The sequence below is a fragment of the Pinus tabuliformis genome, chromosome 7, assembly GCF_031772625.1.
Source record: "Pinus tabuliformis cultivar Carrire ecotype Pingquan chromosome 7, CPIR1, whole genome shotgun sequence".
NCBI lineage: Eukaryota > Viridiplantae > Streptophyta > Pinopsida > Pinales > Pinaceae > Pinus > Pinus tabuliformis.
In genome coordinates this window covers 1,999,189,851-1,999,207,109 of record NC_142293.1, presented here as the reverse complement: position 1 = coordinate 1,999,207,109, position 17,259 = coordinate 1,999,189,851, and the positions used below count along the sequence as shown (strand labels likewise).

Genomic DNA, 17,259 nt, shown 5'->3' with positions numbered 1-17,259 from the left:
AACTGTGATAATCAGAGTTGCATTAAACTCTTAGGAGAATCCAGTGTTTCATGACACGTCAAAACACAGACATCAGATATCATTTCATTAGGGACTAGGTTCAGAAGGGGGCAGTGAAGCCGAAGAATATATCAATAGATGAGCAAGTGGCCAATGTTCTCATGAAGTCCTTGTTAAGAGGCAAGCATGTCCATTTCAGGGACAAAATGGGTGTGGTGAGAAACGCTTTACTTGGTAAGAGGGAGTGTTGATTTTTAATGTACCTTGGACAAGTGGTTTCCCATGGGTTAGTCTCTACCTAGGGAAAAATGTCCAAAATAATTCTTTTCCTAAGTGTGACTTTATAAAGTGAAAGTGACTTTATAAGTGGTAAAGTCAATTCTAAACTATAAAGTGAAAAGTGACTTTAGACATAAAGTAGAATGTGGGTACTTTATTTAAAGGGTGAGTTAAATAATAGAAAGTGAGAATTAAATGCACATTTATTCGCATCCCTTGATCTAAATGAATCTTGAGCCATTAGATCTTAGGATTGCCCAAAAGTCATTTAGAGAAACAAAAGGGGGAAAAGAAAAGAGAGACTGCATTCATTCTTCATGAGAAGATTAGAGAAAGGAGGTTGAGAGCTAGAGAAAAGTTTTGAAGGAGAAATTTGTTGCAGCAAGTTGAAGGAGTGATTTCTGGGCAAAGCTGGGCATGGAAATCAAGGTTTAGAAGACAACAGAAGGTACAGTACGAACAACATTGAATGCTGTGAGCTGTGCGTTGTTCGAGAGAAGTTTTTTGATTTTTTTGAAAAAAATCTGTACAGTCTGTAAGTCGTATCCGAACAGTACATATTTTCAGCGTCAAGTGGGCACAAAAATCTAGGCAAAGTGGGCACAATTTTCAAGGAGTTTTGGGCTGAAGAGATAAGTTGTATTTTGCTATTTTGTTTTATCTGCAAATGTATTTTTCCTAAACTTGAAAGATAAATAAATTTGAAGAGCTCCCTAACAAGTTTTCCTAAGAGAAGATTGAAGGGGTTTTGCCTGGGTCTAAGTTGACAAAAAATCTGTGTGTATTTTTATGTGTATTGCTGGTCTAGTTATGTCCATATTTATTTTCAGCATGTGTTGACAGTCCCATGTGTTTTAATCTGAAAATTTCATTTCCAGAATTCTATATGTTGAATGTATGTTTATGGGAAAGGGCATTTAACTGAATGGGAGTTATAAGGTGAAATTAAAATCGGGTTGGGATTGTTGGAAACTTTTTTTAGTCATCAAATTTGAACAACTTGGTGAGAATGTCTGCTACCTGCTCATCAGTGGATATATACTCAAGCTTCACTTCCCCTCATTGAACCCAGTCTCTGATGAAGTGGTATCTAATCTCTATATCTTTTGACCGATCGTGAAATACTGGATTCTCAGAGAGTTTAATACAACTCTGATTGTCACAGTAAATTGTAGTTGGTCTCAGCATCTGACCAAATAGACCACGAAGCATCTTTCAAAGCCATAATGCTTCGCACCCTGCTTGACAAGCTGCCATATACTCTGCCTCTGCGCTGCTCAATGCCATTGACTTCTATTTACTGCTGAACCATGACACAATTGTCGAGCCCAATGAGAAACAACATCCAAAAGTGTACTCTTCTGGTCACTGACACTGCCAGCCCAATCTGAGTCTTTGCAACCAATCAATCTGACCCCATCACATCTGACAAAGTCCAACCCATAATCCATTGTGCCCTGTAAGTATCTCAACACATGTTTTGCAGCCACCCAGTGTACTCTCCCGGGCTCCATCATAAACTGACTCAATGAGTTGACTGCAAAACAAATATCTAGTCTAGTGTTGACCAAATACGCCAATGAACTGAACTATTGACGATATTAGGTGGGATCCACTAACTCGGAATCAACATCATGAAGCTTCTTCCAGTTGGTGATCATAGGAGTAGCCATAGGCCTACAACCATCCATACAAAATCTCCTCAAGGTATCTCCTGCATACATACCTGCCTTGACCCACAAAGATGTGCCAATTCTCTTGCCAAACCCCCAATCCCAAAAAGTAATGCATCAACCCCATATTAGTTATATCAAACTCTGAAACAAGGTCTCTCTTGCAGTGCTAGATGAGATTGTACTCCCCTGTGATAAACAAGTCATCCACATACAAAACCAGAATGAGTGGATCGTCACCTACCAGGACAAAGTATAGGTTCAGATCTATATCACTCTTCTAGAATCCCATCTGCTGCAAGTAGGCATCTATCCTCTCGTACCATGCCCTCGGGGCCTGCTTCAGTCCATACAAGGCTTTCTTTAGCTTACATACATGAGACTCCCTCCCATGCAACTCAAAGCCTTGAGGCTGCTCAATGTACATCTCCTCCTATATAACACCATTGAGAACGACGATCTTCACATCCATCTGTTGAATCCTCTAGCTCATCTCAGCTGTTATAGATATCACCGCTCTAATGGAAGTATAACGAGCAACTGGTGCAAAGGTCTCCTGATTGTCAACTCCCTCTACCTGTGAGAACCCTTGTGCCACAAACCGAGATTTGAACTTCTCAACGCTGCCATCTGCAACATGGTTAACCTTGTAGAGCCACCTGGAAGTCACAACTAACTTCCCATCAGGTTGTGGTACTACCTGTCAGACATCATTCTTCATGATAGAGGCACACTCCTCGACCATGGCATCCCTCCAGATTTGCTGTCTAGCGGCCTCCTCAAAATTAGCTGGCTCTGTCTCCACAACATCTGCCATGAAGCGACCCAACCTCTCTAGTAGTCTACTCTCCCTCATTGACCACTTGGGTCTCACCATTGCCTCCTAAGCCTCCTTCAGGGTCTCTCGAAGCCATCTTGGCTTCCTCTTCCCTGCAGTAGTCTCCTGTGGTGGTATGGGAAAATCCTCAACTGGTGCCTCTCCTCGCGAGGAAGGCTTTGAAATAACCAAAGGAGATCCTGAACTCTGAGATACTGTGCTTGATGAACCTGCACCAGGCGAGCCTGTGCCAAGAGAAACTGTACCCTGTGAACCTGTCATCCCTGAGGAAGGTGAACCTCTTGATCCTGATGTACCACCTGATGCACCTAAAACCTGTGGTGTGGCCCCCCGCTGAGGGGTCTGTTGCTCTACTTGATCAACCTCCTGAGACCTCCTCAAAGCCCTCTCTTCCTCAAATGTCACATCCCTCCTCAGGACAATATTCCTTTGTGTAGGAAGATATATGCGATAGGCTTTGCTGGTCTCACTGTAACCCATTATGATACCCCTCTCTGCTGTGGGGCTTCATCCTCTTCTCCTCAGGGGCGTGTGAATATGTGAGGCACCCAAATATCCTGATGTGCCCAACTTCTGGTTTCTTGCTAGTATATATCTCCTCAGGACTCTTGCTCCCCAAGACTTGTGTGGGCTCCTATTATGCAAATAAACAACTGTTACATGCCTCGACCCATAAGAAGAAAGGTAAACTTTGATCGTGAAACATTGCTCTTGCTGCACGCACAATGGTCCCGTTCTTCATCTCTGCCACCCCCTTCTACTAAGGTTTATAATGCACAATGAGCTCCCTCTTGATGCCAACACTCCCACAAAAATATCTCATCTCTGCTGAAGTGTACTCACCCCCATTGTCTGATCTCAACACCTTGATCTTCCTCCCTGTCTGGTTCTCCACAAGAGCCTTAAACTCTTGGAATCACCGGAAGACCTCATCCTTGGTCTTCAGGAAGTAAATCCAGGTCCTCCTGGAGTGGTCATCAATGAATGTCACATAGTACTCATATCCACTCAATGAGACATGGGACATAGGACCACATACATCATAATGAAGCAAATCAAGGATACTTGCAAATCTGTTGTCACTACTTTGGAAAGGTGTCTTGGTGTACTTTCCCAAAGCACACCCTCTCAACACATCATGATGCTTAGTGTTGAAATCTGGCAACCCGGTATCCATCTCCCTCAACATCCTGAAAGCTCCATGGTGCAAGTGGGCCATCCTCCTATGCCACAACTCACATAAATCACTGCTATTGGTTTGCACTACCATAGCTTGAAGAGGTTGAAACATGAGTCTATATAGTCTCCCATTGTGAGCTCCAATCACATGAGTAGTGTCGATATTAGATCGTCTAGGATATATCAACACTTGTCCCTTCCAGAACAATACCTCATATCCCTTGTCCTCCAAGCTGGAAACTGATATCAACCTCTTCTTCAACCTTGGAACATAAAGAACATTTGTCACCTTCAGGGGAGATGATGACTCCCTTTTAAATGAAACTATCCCAAAACCTGCCGCCTTGACTTTGGAGTTGTCGCCAAGCACAACCTCTAGGTCAATGTCATCCTCCAAAAGGCTTGTGAAGTGCTCTCTAACTCTGGTCATATGGCATGATGCTCCACTATCTATGAACCATGCACGGGAAGATGTGACTTGAGTGGCTAAACTCACCACCAAAGCACACTCTAAATCAAACGTAGCCACAAAATCATCCACATTTGTTGAAGCTGCAACTCCTTGTTTCTTCTTACCTTTCTTGTTGGGACACTATACAACCTAGTGACCCATCTTCGCACAAGCAAAGCATTTCACTTTGCTCATGTCCTTCTCCTTAACCTTCTGCTTCCCCTTATCCTACTTTGTTCCACTGGAAGACCCCTTCTTGATCTTCTTGCCCTTTGCCACAAGAGCAACATCTCCTCTTCACCTCCCTCACCACTCTTGCTGCCACTTTTCATACTCCTATTCTCCTCTTGGAGGAAATCGTCCCACATCCTCCTTGAACCAGGAAAGTGCTCACTGGGCTTCGAGCTGTGGATAAAACTATCCCACTTCTTGGTGAACCCCTCTAAAGCAATCCGAACCAACTGCTCCTTTGGAATAGTTTCTCCAATAGCAACGAACTCATCCTTCACCTGTGAGACTCTAGTGAGGAACGATGTCACACTGTTGGTCTTGGTCATCTTGGTGTTGCGTAGTTTTTGTCTCAACACCATCTTCCTGTTCTCATTAGAACTCTGGTGCAAAGAGACCAAGGACTCCCACATCTGATATGCATATCTCATCCCTGAAACATGAGGAATAAATGGTCCTTGATGGCATCTAGAAGGATCCTCTTTGCCTTCACATTCTTCTTGTTGAACTCGACCAACTGAGCTGGATCAGTGGGTGCTTGCACAATTGCTTCAACAACATCCCACATTTCCACCTCCTCCAATAAAAGCATGATCCTCTCCTTCCATGGGCCAAAGTTTTCAGCCCCCATCAATCTGTCCTCTACTCTCAACCCAGTAGCCATGACCTCACAACCAACCCAATGAAACAAATCTGGAAGCTGGAACCAACCTCCCTCGGAACTGCTGAAGTCTTTGGCTTTCTGGTGAAGTTTCAAAGGTATGGTTCACTGTTTGAAGACTTTGGTAGCTTGCTGCTCTCTTTATCAGCTGACTGAAAATGAAGATTTAAGCCTCAACTTGGCTCTGATACCATGTAGAAAATTAATGATCTGCACCCTTACCTTTACAAGTTTGCATGTGTTTATTTGGCCCAACCCACATTTTTTGTCATGCTGATATAAATTTCAGAATGCATTAATTGTAAACATTCAAAGAGTACTACTATTTTTCACTTTTCCTATCAGCTGAAATTAATACAAAATTTAGGCAAACATTCAAGCACGTGAGACACTTATTTTTGGTCAAGGTGACCCCGGAAAAAAACCCACAGCCTCTTGGGGAAAACCGGTCTTCAGAGGAGGATTTTATTGTTTAGGAAATTACAAAACAAGTACAAAAATTCACTGTACTTCTCCCTTTTTCTGCTGTAGTATTTATTACAAATTCTGAAAATTTGTGCACACTGAACAATTCAAATTTTTAGCAAATTTGCTGCCCAGAATTTCTGCATTCTTCTACAGCTCAGCTCCTTGGAATTTGTGCCCAAATTCAGCCTTGAAATCTGTGCTAAACCCAGCCTTGATTTCTGTGCCTGAAGGTGAATTTTCTGCCTCAAAAACCGTGCCAGACAGCAGCCAAAACCCTCCTCGAATTTTGCGCTGTCCTGAAATTCGTGCATCGAATTTCAGGCCTGATAGCAGCCGAAACTTCCTCGAATTTTGTGCCTAGAAATCCTAGAAATTTGAGCTGCTGTTTCCTCGAAATTTGTGCAGCATGCTCCTTGAAATTCATGCCTTTCTGCCTCGAGGTTCATGCCTGCTGTAGCTGCCAAACCTCCTCGATTTTTGTGCTGCAGTGGCTGCCTCCTCCTTGGAATTCGAGCCCTCCTCTAGCTGCAAGCTCTCTCCTCCTTCATGAAATTGTCCTCTCCTCTTCTCCTCATTCTCTCTCAAGTGTGAAGTGAAGAATGAACCTCCGTTTTCTCCTTTGGAGTCTTAGAAAAGATTGAATCCCTAAACCTAAGATCCAATGGATGAGATTTAATCTCCAAATCTCAAGATGTGTTGTTGAGATTAGCTCTCTCAATTGACCCCTCTCACACATTGACCCCATTACTTAAAAGCCTCCTAGTCCTCTTTCAAGTTGTGTACCTTTTTCTATTTCTCATAAAGTGATTTTTCGACTCATTTTAATATTAGAAAAATACACTTAGTACTTTACACATAAAGTCATTTTATAAAGTACAAGTGACTTTAATATTATAAAAGTACATGGTACAACACTTTTAAGTATCTTTTCCACCCATGACATTAATATAATTCATAAATGTCACCAAGACAAAAGTCATTAATGTGTCTACTAGGCTAAAAGGGATAAATGCCTAGTAACACCTCTCCTTGGTACTATTTCCAACACCTTCCTCATCCTTCATTCGACATGGACTATCCCAATGCAGAATGCTGACATGGAGTCAAAGCTTGAAGCCTGAGGATGTCAATCATGGCAAGTACTATGTGGATGCTGGCAGGAGACTTTGCTCAAGGACTCCATTATGGCAGCGTAGTTTTTCACTAACCCCCAGATTCCTTCTCTACGAAAGCCATTCGAATGGGACTTCCGTAACCCCTAATGTTTCTCCTTTGCAAGTCGTTTACATAGGAACTGTGGTGGAGCATTTAGGATGTTGGTTGTCTTACATTGATTTGATCTTTTAGTGCCTTCAACTTAAAAATTGATGGCTTAATTTTTTGTTTTAAAGATTTAACATTCAGATCTTATTATGCTCTTTACCCTTTCTGTTGACATTGAAGATCTTAACTATAAAATTAACAGCTGAAGGGATGCTGGTTTAAAGATTGGCAGGCCTGAATTGGAAGTAATTTAGACTTCTGTAATTGGAAGTAATTTTAGACTTCTTGCTTTGTATGCTTTGCAGTTTGTTATGGATCTGATGTGTGACAATGGGGGGTGTTGGGAAGTTAATTTTGCGTGGGAACAAAGATATAATGGAGCAAAGTCTAACTTTACATTTGAAGAAGTGAAGAAAACCCTTCTGCCTCATTTGCTTCAACAGATCACTGGTCAGATCATTCTCATACCGGGCGTTTTGTTGAGTTGTTGCTGTATTTGATGACCTACTACCTCAAATTTCCTGGAATTCTGTGATGGGTACTCTGGGTAGGGTACTGAGTAGCTCAGGGGAGCATGCTGTCTGGTGTATGGGTTTTAGGGCATGAATGTGGGCACCATGCATTTAACAATTTCTCTTCAATTTATTATACAGTTGGGCTTATTCTCCATTTGTGCTTTTTGGTCCCCTATTTCTCCTGCAGATACAGTCATCAAGTTTGTCGATTTTTTTGTCCATCAAGTAGATTTATATTATGTTACTTTAATATTAGAAATACAATCGTCTGAGCATCATATAGGTCATGGATGTGCTTCAGCAATGAAATGTATGTCTCTTTTTCTTTTTCAAGAAATTGATGTGGACATCAACAAAGACCCATAAAATAGGTTTTCTTGTGAGAAACATTTTAATAAAATGATTATGACAGCTGCACCGAGATTTTATTCTTGTTTGTTTACGGGTTACTGCAATGCATATTTTATGTTTTGGTGCGAGAATCCATAACTGAATTTGCAATCTATATTTTATATTTTGGTGGCAGTGTCAATAACCTAATTTAATTCCAATGTTAAGTTAAGTTGTCACTCAGGTTTTTGGGCATTTCCATGTGGATGGTTTGATGCTCTTGCTCTAGCTTATGTTTATATGAATTGAATACCTTTGAGTGTAAAATTCTATATACCCACTTGCTTTGTCCTGTATTATCTCAGAGTTGCTAAATATTCTCTCGTCCAAAAACTTGGACTTTTGGTGTAGCGGAAGGGACAGTTTAGGGAGTAGAAGGAGCACTAACATCTCAGCTTTCGATAAATGTATTGTATGTCTAAAATTTGGTCTTTCATCCTTTACTGCATGGTCTTTACTCTTTAGTGTGTGGGGTTCATTTGTTATAACTTCACTAATGAAAGTTGATAAATGATACAGTGCCTAAACCAAACCTAACTTGATGTTGCCAAATGGGGGTTTCTTCTCAATAATTAATTGATGACAACTTGTTCTTGTCATGCCTGGGCTCTTTACATCAACAATGAACATATATAACGATATACATTGAAAGTATCAGATACCACTATCATGAATGCAGTTCGTTAGCAACTCTATCATTCCTCTAATTGTTGCTGTTCATGTCCAAGTTAATAATCTTAAACCCATTCAACCATATGTATCTTAAGAAGAAACAAAAGCACGCAATTTGTTTTTGATTTGAGTCGGGAAAGCCAAGGCAACTCCATGTTTTATCTTTGTTTGGTTCTCCATGCTTGCAGGTTTACTTGACTATATTGAGCGCATTGAGTTTAGCAAAAGGTTTTGATTCAGCATGCCAAATTGATGAGCCAACATAACTCATCAGAACTTGTCAAAGGTTTTGACCAGTCTTATTATAGAGGAGAACACATTTCTATAACTTAGTAGAAAAAATGGTAGGACATTATGTTAAAAATGCAAAAGTGGCAATAGTTGGATGATGAATTTCCTATAACTGATATGTTGATTGGGTGATAGATCAAATATTTTAAAGAGATCTCTTATTTTTAACAGTAGGTTTAATATATTTCCATACACGATATCAAAAACATTGCTTAATGCAAATTCAGAAATTTCACCTCAAAGTTGAGGTTCCTGGATCTATTTCCTACAAACTTTCAGTGTTAATGTTGAATCTGAATAGAAGTTACAGCAATATATATTTCATTTCTGTTCAACCAAATACACAAGGCAACCCCAAAAAATAAACACTGAACAATTGTACTTCAAGGGAAATATGTTGTTGGCCCTTACGGCATGAATACCATGGGCCAACATATAACAGATCTGAATATTGCTTATTAACCTCAGAATTTTGTTACAGCCACAACTCAGCGCTCTTAACTTCTATATACTCGTTGAATCCTTCAACAAAATCTGCTACTGTTCATTATAAATCAGCATATTAAATACATGTAGAAACTATTCATTTAAGTATGGGGGATTTACGCAGTGCATTATATTAGATATCATTTTTGGGATTCAACTGCGTTAAGTAAGTCATTCAAACGTATGACCATTTCCATGAGAGGTAGTCGTAACTGACTAATTTCTCATGATTTTTGAATAGTTCACTTAGCACTCATTGCATCGGGTGATGCTCACAGGGGTGAAGAAGTGGGATTGAAACTAGTGAAATGTGGAGAACGAATCACATAGCATCAATCATCACTTCCGGGGCTTGCACCCGGTAACCAGGACTTCCCAGGAGGTCACCCATCCCAGAATTCCTCTGGCTCAAGCGCGCTTAACTGTGGAGTTTTTCCCCACAATCAAGCCCACTTAGCTTGCTACCCCATTTGCAAAACCTTAGCAAGTATTGTGCCTCATGAACCATTCAAGTAGAGATCCCTTGACTCTTTTTGAATTTAAGTATGGGGGATTTACGCAGTGCATTATATTAGATATCATTTTTGGGATTCAACTGCGTTAAGTAAGTCATTCAAACGTATGACCATTTCCATGAGAGGTAGTCGTAACTGACTAATTTCTCATGATTTTTGAATAGTTCACTTAGCACTCATTGCATCGGGTGATGCTCACAGGGGTGAAGAAGTGGGATTGAAACTAGTGAAATGTGGAGAACGAATCACATAGCATCAATCATCACTTCCGGGGCGTGCACCCGGTAACCAGGACTTCCCAGGAGGTCACCCATCCCAGAACTCCTTTACCCTGAGAATGTACACGGGCAATCAAATATGTGGACACAACACTTCATATATACATAAGAATGAAGTTACGAGTCATGCCAACATCTTATCACAAACTGGTACAAGATAGTTCTTCAAGTTTATCACAAGCTGGGACTTTCCAATGTTCTCCAAGACTTAGCTAGGGCATCCACCATCAATAGAAAACCCTAGCTAGCTATACAGAGGTCTAGCAAGTTGTCCCTCTAAGCTCTCTAGCCACACCAAAGGCTCCACAACAAGCTAGCACCAGCCACACCAAAGGCTCCACAACAAGCTAGCACCACCACCAAGTCCACCCTTGATCTTTCACTAAGCTTACCTCATCCAAGTTCTCCAACCAAAGCACTCCAAGTCCCCTCCATGGTTTATTTGCCAAAAACCCTAGGTTCTTTTCAGACCAGAGATTTTGCATTAGCCGATACAAAGACCAGCAAGCACAAATTCCGCCTTCTCAGTGAACCGCAGTCACTAAACCTCAGTTAGAAACCCAACGAGTTGTTGGTTAAGAGGGAGGAGACTGCCTAGTATCAGAATTGCTCCATGTTGTTGGTGTGGGTGTCATGGCAACAGTGTTGAGGGTAGAGGACAGATTGGCAGGTGCTGATAATATTGTCCCTTGGAAGGAGAGAATAACACTTTTGTTTGAGGAATTGGAGGTATGGGACATTGTGTAGAGTCCTGTGCAACCTCCTACAGATCAAACTCATTTGATAGAGTTCAACAAGAAGAATGTGAAAGAGAAGAGAATCATTCTCAATGCCATCAAGGACCATTTATTCCCTCATGTGACCGAGAAGAGGTTTTCCTACCAGATGTGGGAGTCCCTAGTCACACTACACTAGAGTTCCGATGAGAACAGGAAGATTGTGTAGAGGAAAAAGCTAAGAAACAACAAGATGACCAAGACCGATAGCGTGACCTGATACCTCACCAGGATCTCACAGGGGAATGATGAGTTGGCTGCAGTGGGAGAGGCTATCCCAGAGAACCAGTTGGTAAGGATTGCATTAGATGGGTTCACTGAGAAATGGGATGGATTCATACATGGCATTGTGGCCAAAGAGCACTTTCCAGACTGGAGGAGGATGGAGGATGTGGGACGATTTCATCCAGGAGGAGACCAAGAGAAGCGCCAAGAGTGGCGGCCAAAGTGGTGGGGGAGGTGAGGAGGAGAATGTCGTGCTTGCAACTAAGGGCAAGAAAAGGGAAGTATGGGTCCACAAGTGGGGCCAAGTAGCAGCAGGAGGAAGAGAAGTTCGAGAAGGACACGAGCAAAGTGAAATGCTTTGCTTGTGGGAAGATGGGTCACTATGCTTATAAGTGTCCCAAGAAGAAAGGGGAGGAGAAGGAAGTGGCAACATCAACTGAGGTGGACTTCACCTCGAGTTTTGATACAGAGTTTGTGCTGGTGGTGAGCTTAGCCATTAGTGATATATCCAGGAGTATCTAGCTTATAGACAATGGAGTATCTAGCCATATGACTGGAGTGAGGGAGCACTTTTCAAGTCTTATAGAGGGTATAGACTTGGAGGTGGTGCTTGGATATGACACCATGGTTAGAGCAACAGGTTTGGGGACTGTATCCTTTCAGAGGGGCTCATTGCCACCTCTGAATGTGGTAGAGGTCCTTTATGTATCGGCGCTGAGGAGGAACCTGATTTCAGTTTCCTTTATTGAGGACAGGGGATATGTTGTGTTGTTTCGGGATGGACAGATGTTGATGTATCTTGTAAAGTCTAGGGGAGACTTTACAGGTTCATGTTTCAACCTTCTAGAACCGTGAGGAGGTCATAGGAGGGTGATCATGTAGAGCAACAAGCTCCTGGGAAGGGGAGCGCACTACATGTTTCATGGTCCACTCGTATAGGGTCACACAGTTAAGATGATTATTGGTTTATGTGAGTGTAGGTTCACAGAGTGCAGGATCCTTGAGTGCAGGATCTTAGAGGGCAGGATCTCAGAGTGCAGGATCTCTAAGGCCAAGATCACAACAGGCTGCATGGGCATCTTCATCAGGGACACAAGTGTCAGGAGATGGAGTTGAGGCTCTCACACTTGTGCAGGATACTTCTTCAAGGACCATGAAGCCAAGAAGGCTTTATGGTAACTTGAAGGAAGCACATGAGGCAGTGAGGGAGAATAGACCACCAGAGAGGTTGGATGGTAATGTGGCAAGAGTAGTGGGTGACAGGATGGTACCAAGGGGTGAGCATATCCACTTTAAGGATAAAGATAAAGTGGTGGGAAACAATTTCCTCGGTAAGAGGGAGTGTGGAGAAAATGGTACCAAGGAAGTGTTTCCTAGACATTTATCTTTTTGGCCTAGGAATACACATTAATATCCTTTTGTCTAAGTGACATTATGTGTTTATTAATGTCAAGGAGCTAAAGTACCTTTTATGAGTTTTGTACCTTTTATTTTAATTTATTAAAGTCACATGGGTTATTAAAGTGAGTTTATGTGTAAAGTACTAAGTTCATTTTATGTTATTAAAGTGACTTTATGAGAGAAAAAGTGACCATGGTACTAAAACATTAAAAGGTACTAGGAACTGTTTTAAGTGAGGTCAAGTGGGGGCTTGATCTCAACTATAGATCTCATGCGATGAGATTTAATCTCAGCTCTTGATCTTTAGGGTTAGGTTTTCCTCTCAAAAAAAAGACAAAAGGTGAAGGAAATGAATGATTCTTCATTATTCTTCTCAAAGAAAAGGAGAGCGTAGGGGGCGGCTTGAGAGGAGCTCGAGACAACTAAAGGAGGAGGTTGTGTTCCAAGGAGAGCTCAAAATCAAAGCAGTACACGGCGAAGTTGTGGAGCTCGTGTTTGCATTTGGAGGCAACAAGGAAGAGCTCCTTCATTCATTATCATGAGAACTATTGAGAAGAGGAAAGGAGATAGGAGGAAGAGAATTTTGTGAAGAAGTTCTACAACAAGAACTAGGAACAAAACCATAGTGAATCAAATCCATAGAAGGCCGAGTTAAAGCTAAGAAGGGAGCATGAAATTTTGGGAGACTATCACAACTAGTGGTAGCACACAGGCTGAGGGCTTCTTTGGAGTCAAGTTCAGTTACTCCTCACTGTGGGCAAGTGTCTTAGCAACATATTTCTCTGCCAATGTATTTTTGTGGGAGACAGTGAGATTCTTAGGCTACGACCAACGAGAATCTCAGGCTTGGTTTGAGTGGTATATTATTATTATTTAGAGCGCTGTTTTGGAGCGTATTTTCTCACATTATAGGGAGGTTAATAGATGATAAAAACACGTGTGCATATTTGATGTGATGAACCCGAATTTCTAGAAACTTGTGACTATCAATGTGGCTCGAATTCCTAAGAAGAAGGAACATTTCAGAGGACTGCAACTTCAATAGAGGAGAGCTGAACATTTGTTGAAGACAATTCAAAACTCAGTTTGAGAATGGTATTTTAGTGAGGCTTCTTCAAAAGGGAAGAGATAAGTTAATCTATGGTTGTATTTTTTGTTGTAAAATTTTTCTAAGAAGCAAAATAAAATCCTCCTAGAAGAACTGGTTTTCTCAATTGTGGGGTTTTTCCAAGGTCAAGTTGACTAAAAACAATTGTGTCACTGTGTAATTTTCTGTGGTTGTGCTTTCTATTTTAATCCCTATATAAGCTGTGTGAAAATCAAAAGTGAATGGTAGACATAGCCTTATGTTTCAAGATAAATGCTAATCTAATTTTTATATCAGTGATATGTTAAGAGGATGTGAGTATTAGAATCTAAGCAAAAATTAGAAACTGTGAAGGCTAAACAATACTAAATTTTTCTACATAAATTATCTAATGGACTCTCACATCTCTAAGACAAGATGATGTGAATAATGAATGTATACAAAGACTCTCTCCTCCCTTTATATAGAATAGGTGAGGGAGGCCAACAATAGGAAAGTGGACAAGTTCCACAAACAACTATCTTAATTGACCCACAAGGGTTATAAAAGATGACAATCGATATGAAAAGATGACAAAATTAACAAGGGTGACAATAAGAATAGTAGAAGAAAATAGTTTGAGATTAATCACAATGAAGACTATTTGTAATTGATTGTATTCTTATTATTCACATTTTCTATCATTCAACATTATTACATTATTACATTGTCACTTTACATGCAAAAAAATTATTTCATCAATAAAGTTATTAACAATATTTATCATCTCAAAAAATTGAGGTAACTAAGCAAATTTAAAATTAAAATGACTAGATTAACATATAAATTTAAAATGATTATATTAATATTAGATGAATTTACATATTATTGATAAAATTAATCATATGATTGTTATATTTTCTTTGGATGCACACTATTGAAACCAACCTAGATCTATCTTAACTCCGTATCTATCAAGAACCAAGAGGGATCAAATTTGTCAAGGTGCAAACCTTTCGTCAAGTTTTGCACTCAAAAAAGAGGTTTGCACCTCAAGAGATTTGATGCCTCTCGGCGCTTGATAGATCCAGAGTTAAGATGGATCTAGGTTGGTTATCTAAGATTACAGGGAAAGGGATGTATATTATGTTTTCAAGTTCCTTACCTTGAATGTAGGAAGTGTATTGTATGGATTTTTCATTTTGTATTATGCATGTATAAATTTGTTCTATATTTTTTTGCATCTCACAATTGCTATACATAAATCAACCTTAGGATAGTAGGTAGTGTAGTGTTGGATTTTGCATGTCGTATTATGTAAACATGAATCTATTGTATAGATATATTTTTCTTTTCATATTAGTTATACAAATCTACTTGAGGATAACATAAAAACTTGTAATGTTCTCACTAAATTAATTGCCAAAAATACAGAGTAGCCCATCGATCATTGATAAAGGGGAAAACCCAAAAATACCCAATGTTTGCGCAATGAAAGGCAAGTTTTGGGAAAGTTGGGCAAAAAAAAATCGAAAGTTGGGGTTTGGTGTGAACCTCACTCAATCAATTAAGGAGAAAAATCCCCTCAAGGAAATCTATAAATACTAAGGGATTAGATTCATTTAAATCATCATTGGATTGGATCATTTATTTTTGTTTTCTTTGAGCCAAAGGCTCTGAGGGTTTTAAGACCCCTTTTCTCCTATCAATTTCGGTGGTGAAAGATTCCACCCTAGTAGATAAACTTATTTTCTTCTCTATTTTTCCTATTTTCTCTACTTTGTTCAGGTGTAGGATTATTGGAAGAAGATCTTTGGTTTGAGGAAGATTATCAACCGAATTCTGTCCATGACAACATCTAAAGAAAGAAGTTAGATTCATCCCTGAGGTCAGCAAGTCTGGTTTGAAGGCAAATAGAAGCACAATTTTGGAACATACCTACTCTGAGGCCGTACGAGTTGCTCTATGACACACAAAAACATTACTTCTGAGATAGAGGAGTATTCTGGGCCAAGTGAAGGACAAATTCTAACAAATGCGAGGGTTCTTGTGAGATTGTCACCACTCTGTGATAGTTGAAGTTTCCTGAAGCAATTCCGTGACAAATTCAAGGTTTCCGCAGGGAACTTAGAGGGTGAGCCAAATATTCTAAAGTCCAAGTGAATCTTCTAGGCCAGTAGTGTGGATTCTTGTAGCAGATCCCTAAAGTGGATGTGGAACGTGTAGGAGAGTGGATGGGTTCCTGAGAAAAGATGTTCAAGTCTGTTGGAGTGGACTGAGTAGGAATAGAGTATGTACCTGAGGCAAGCGTGAATCTTTTGAGCAGACAAGATTACACATAGGGTTTAGTAGTAGGTATCACTTGGATCTCTAGTTAAAGTGTCATTTCATTATCAAATTGGTTCTGTCTGCCACCACTGAACATGGATTGTACTGTGTAATATTGTGATGTGGATTTGATGCATAATAAACCGTACTGTTGTGTTTATTGCATTTGTTGATTAGGAGTTTAAATCCATTGAATGCTACATTAATTTGTTTAGTCTATTGTATCATTGAGAAGTTGGTACTGTCCATTGAAGAGTACATTATTTGTGTTGAATTAATTGATGTATGGGGAAAAGAAATTTTGTTGAAACCTTGGTACCCTAAGTAACCCTAGGGTAGAATTACCCTAGTCCACTAATGATGGAGACCCTAGGTACCTAAGAAACCCTAGGAATTTGACCTAGACCATTACAAAACTCCTACACACATTTATGGTGAGTTACAAGCATTGTGTGAACAATCATTGTGGTCCTTGTGAGCTGGCAAATGAGGCCAACTATGTCAACATTCTTGCTTCAAGGGTAATTCCATTGAAGAATACATTATTTGTGTTGAATTAATTGATGTATGGGGAAAATAAATTTTGTTAAAACCTTGGTACCCTAAGTAACCCTAGGGCAGAATTACCCTATTCCACTAATGATGGAGACCCTAGGTACTTAAGAAACCCTAGGAATTTGACCTAGATCATTACAAAACTCCTACACACATTTATGGTGAGTTACAAGCATTGTGTGAACAATCATTGTGGTCCTTGTGAGTTGGCAAAGGAGGCCAACTATGTCAACACTCTTGCTTCTAGACTACATGGATGACTCAATTGCGTGGCTTGTCACACTCATTGTGTTTAGATTGTCTAGATGGGATTGAGTGGACTAGAGAAAGAATGGAGGCACCCTTATCGTAATATAGGTGGCAGCTCGTTAAAAATCTAATAGTTATTTCAAATAAGTCACATCCATTTCCACTTTCTACACTTGAACTAAGAAGATTTGCATTGATACCTTGGCACGTATTAGTGCGTTGTCATATCAAAAGAAGCTTGTAATAAGCTAAGTATTGTTAAATAAAACATAATTTGTTTTCTTCCCTATGAGAAACATGTTGGAAAATTTTTCATTTATGTCAAAGGGTGAATGGGCCAGTATTTGTTTGATGATATGCATTCAAGAGAGTGAATTTGGACATAAGGACCTCCTAGATTGATAGACCTTGTCATACCATTTCGTTTGATAGGTGGCATATTTGTGGGTCCTCTTGGTTGGAGAGATGTTGA

General features: G+C 40.1%; 1 protein-coding gene across 4 annotated transcripts in view; it reads left to right on the top strand.

Moving 5' to 3' along the window:
* LOC149256487 (uncharacterized) overlaps window positions 1-17,259 on the top strand; it is a 71,401-nt gene that overhangs the window by 39,402 nt on the left and 14,740 nt on the right. For 2 of the 4 annotated variants that reach the window (XM_089460760.1, XM_089460761.1), the window contains exon 2: window positions 8,806-9,150. The exons of 1 other annotated variant lie outside the window; for it this stretch is intronic. In XM_089460760.1, coding sequence (XP_089316886.1) covers window positions 8,806-8,852 — 47 coding nt within the window. In that variant the 3' untranslated portion in view covers window positions 8,853-9,150. Of the gene's footprint in view, window positions 1-7,345; window positions 7,708-8,805; window positions 9,151-17,259 lie in introns of those variants that run through there. One more of the 4 variants, XM_089460762.1, reaches the window with a different exon arrangement.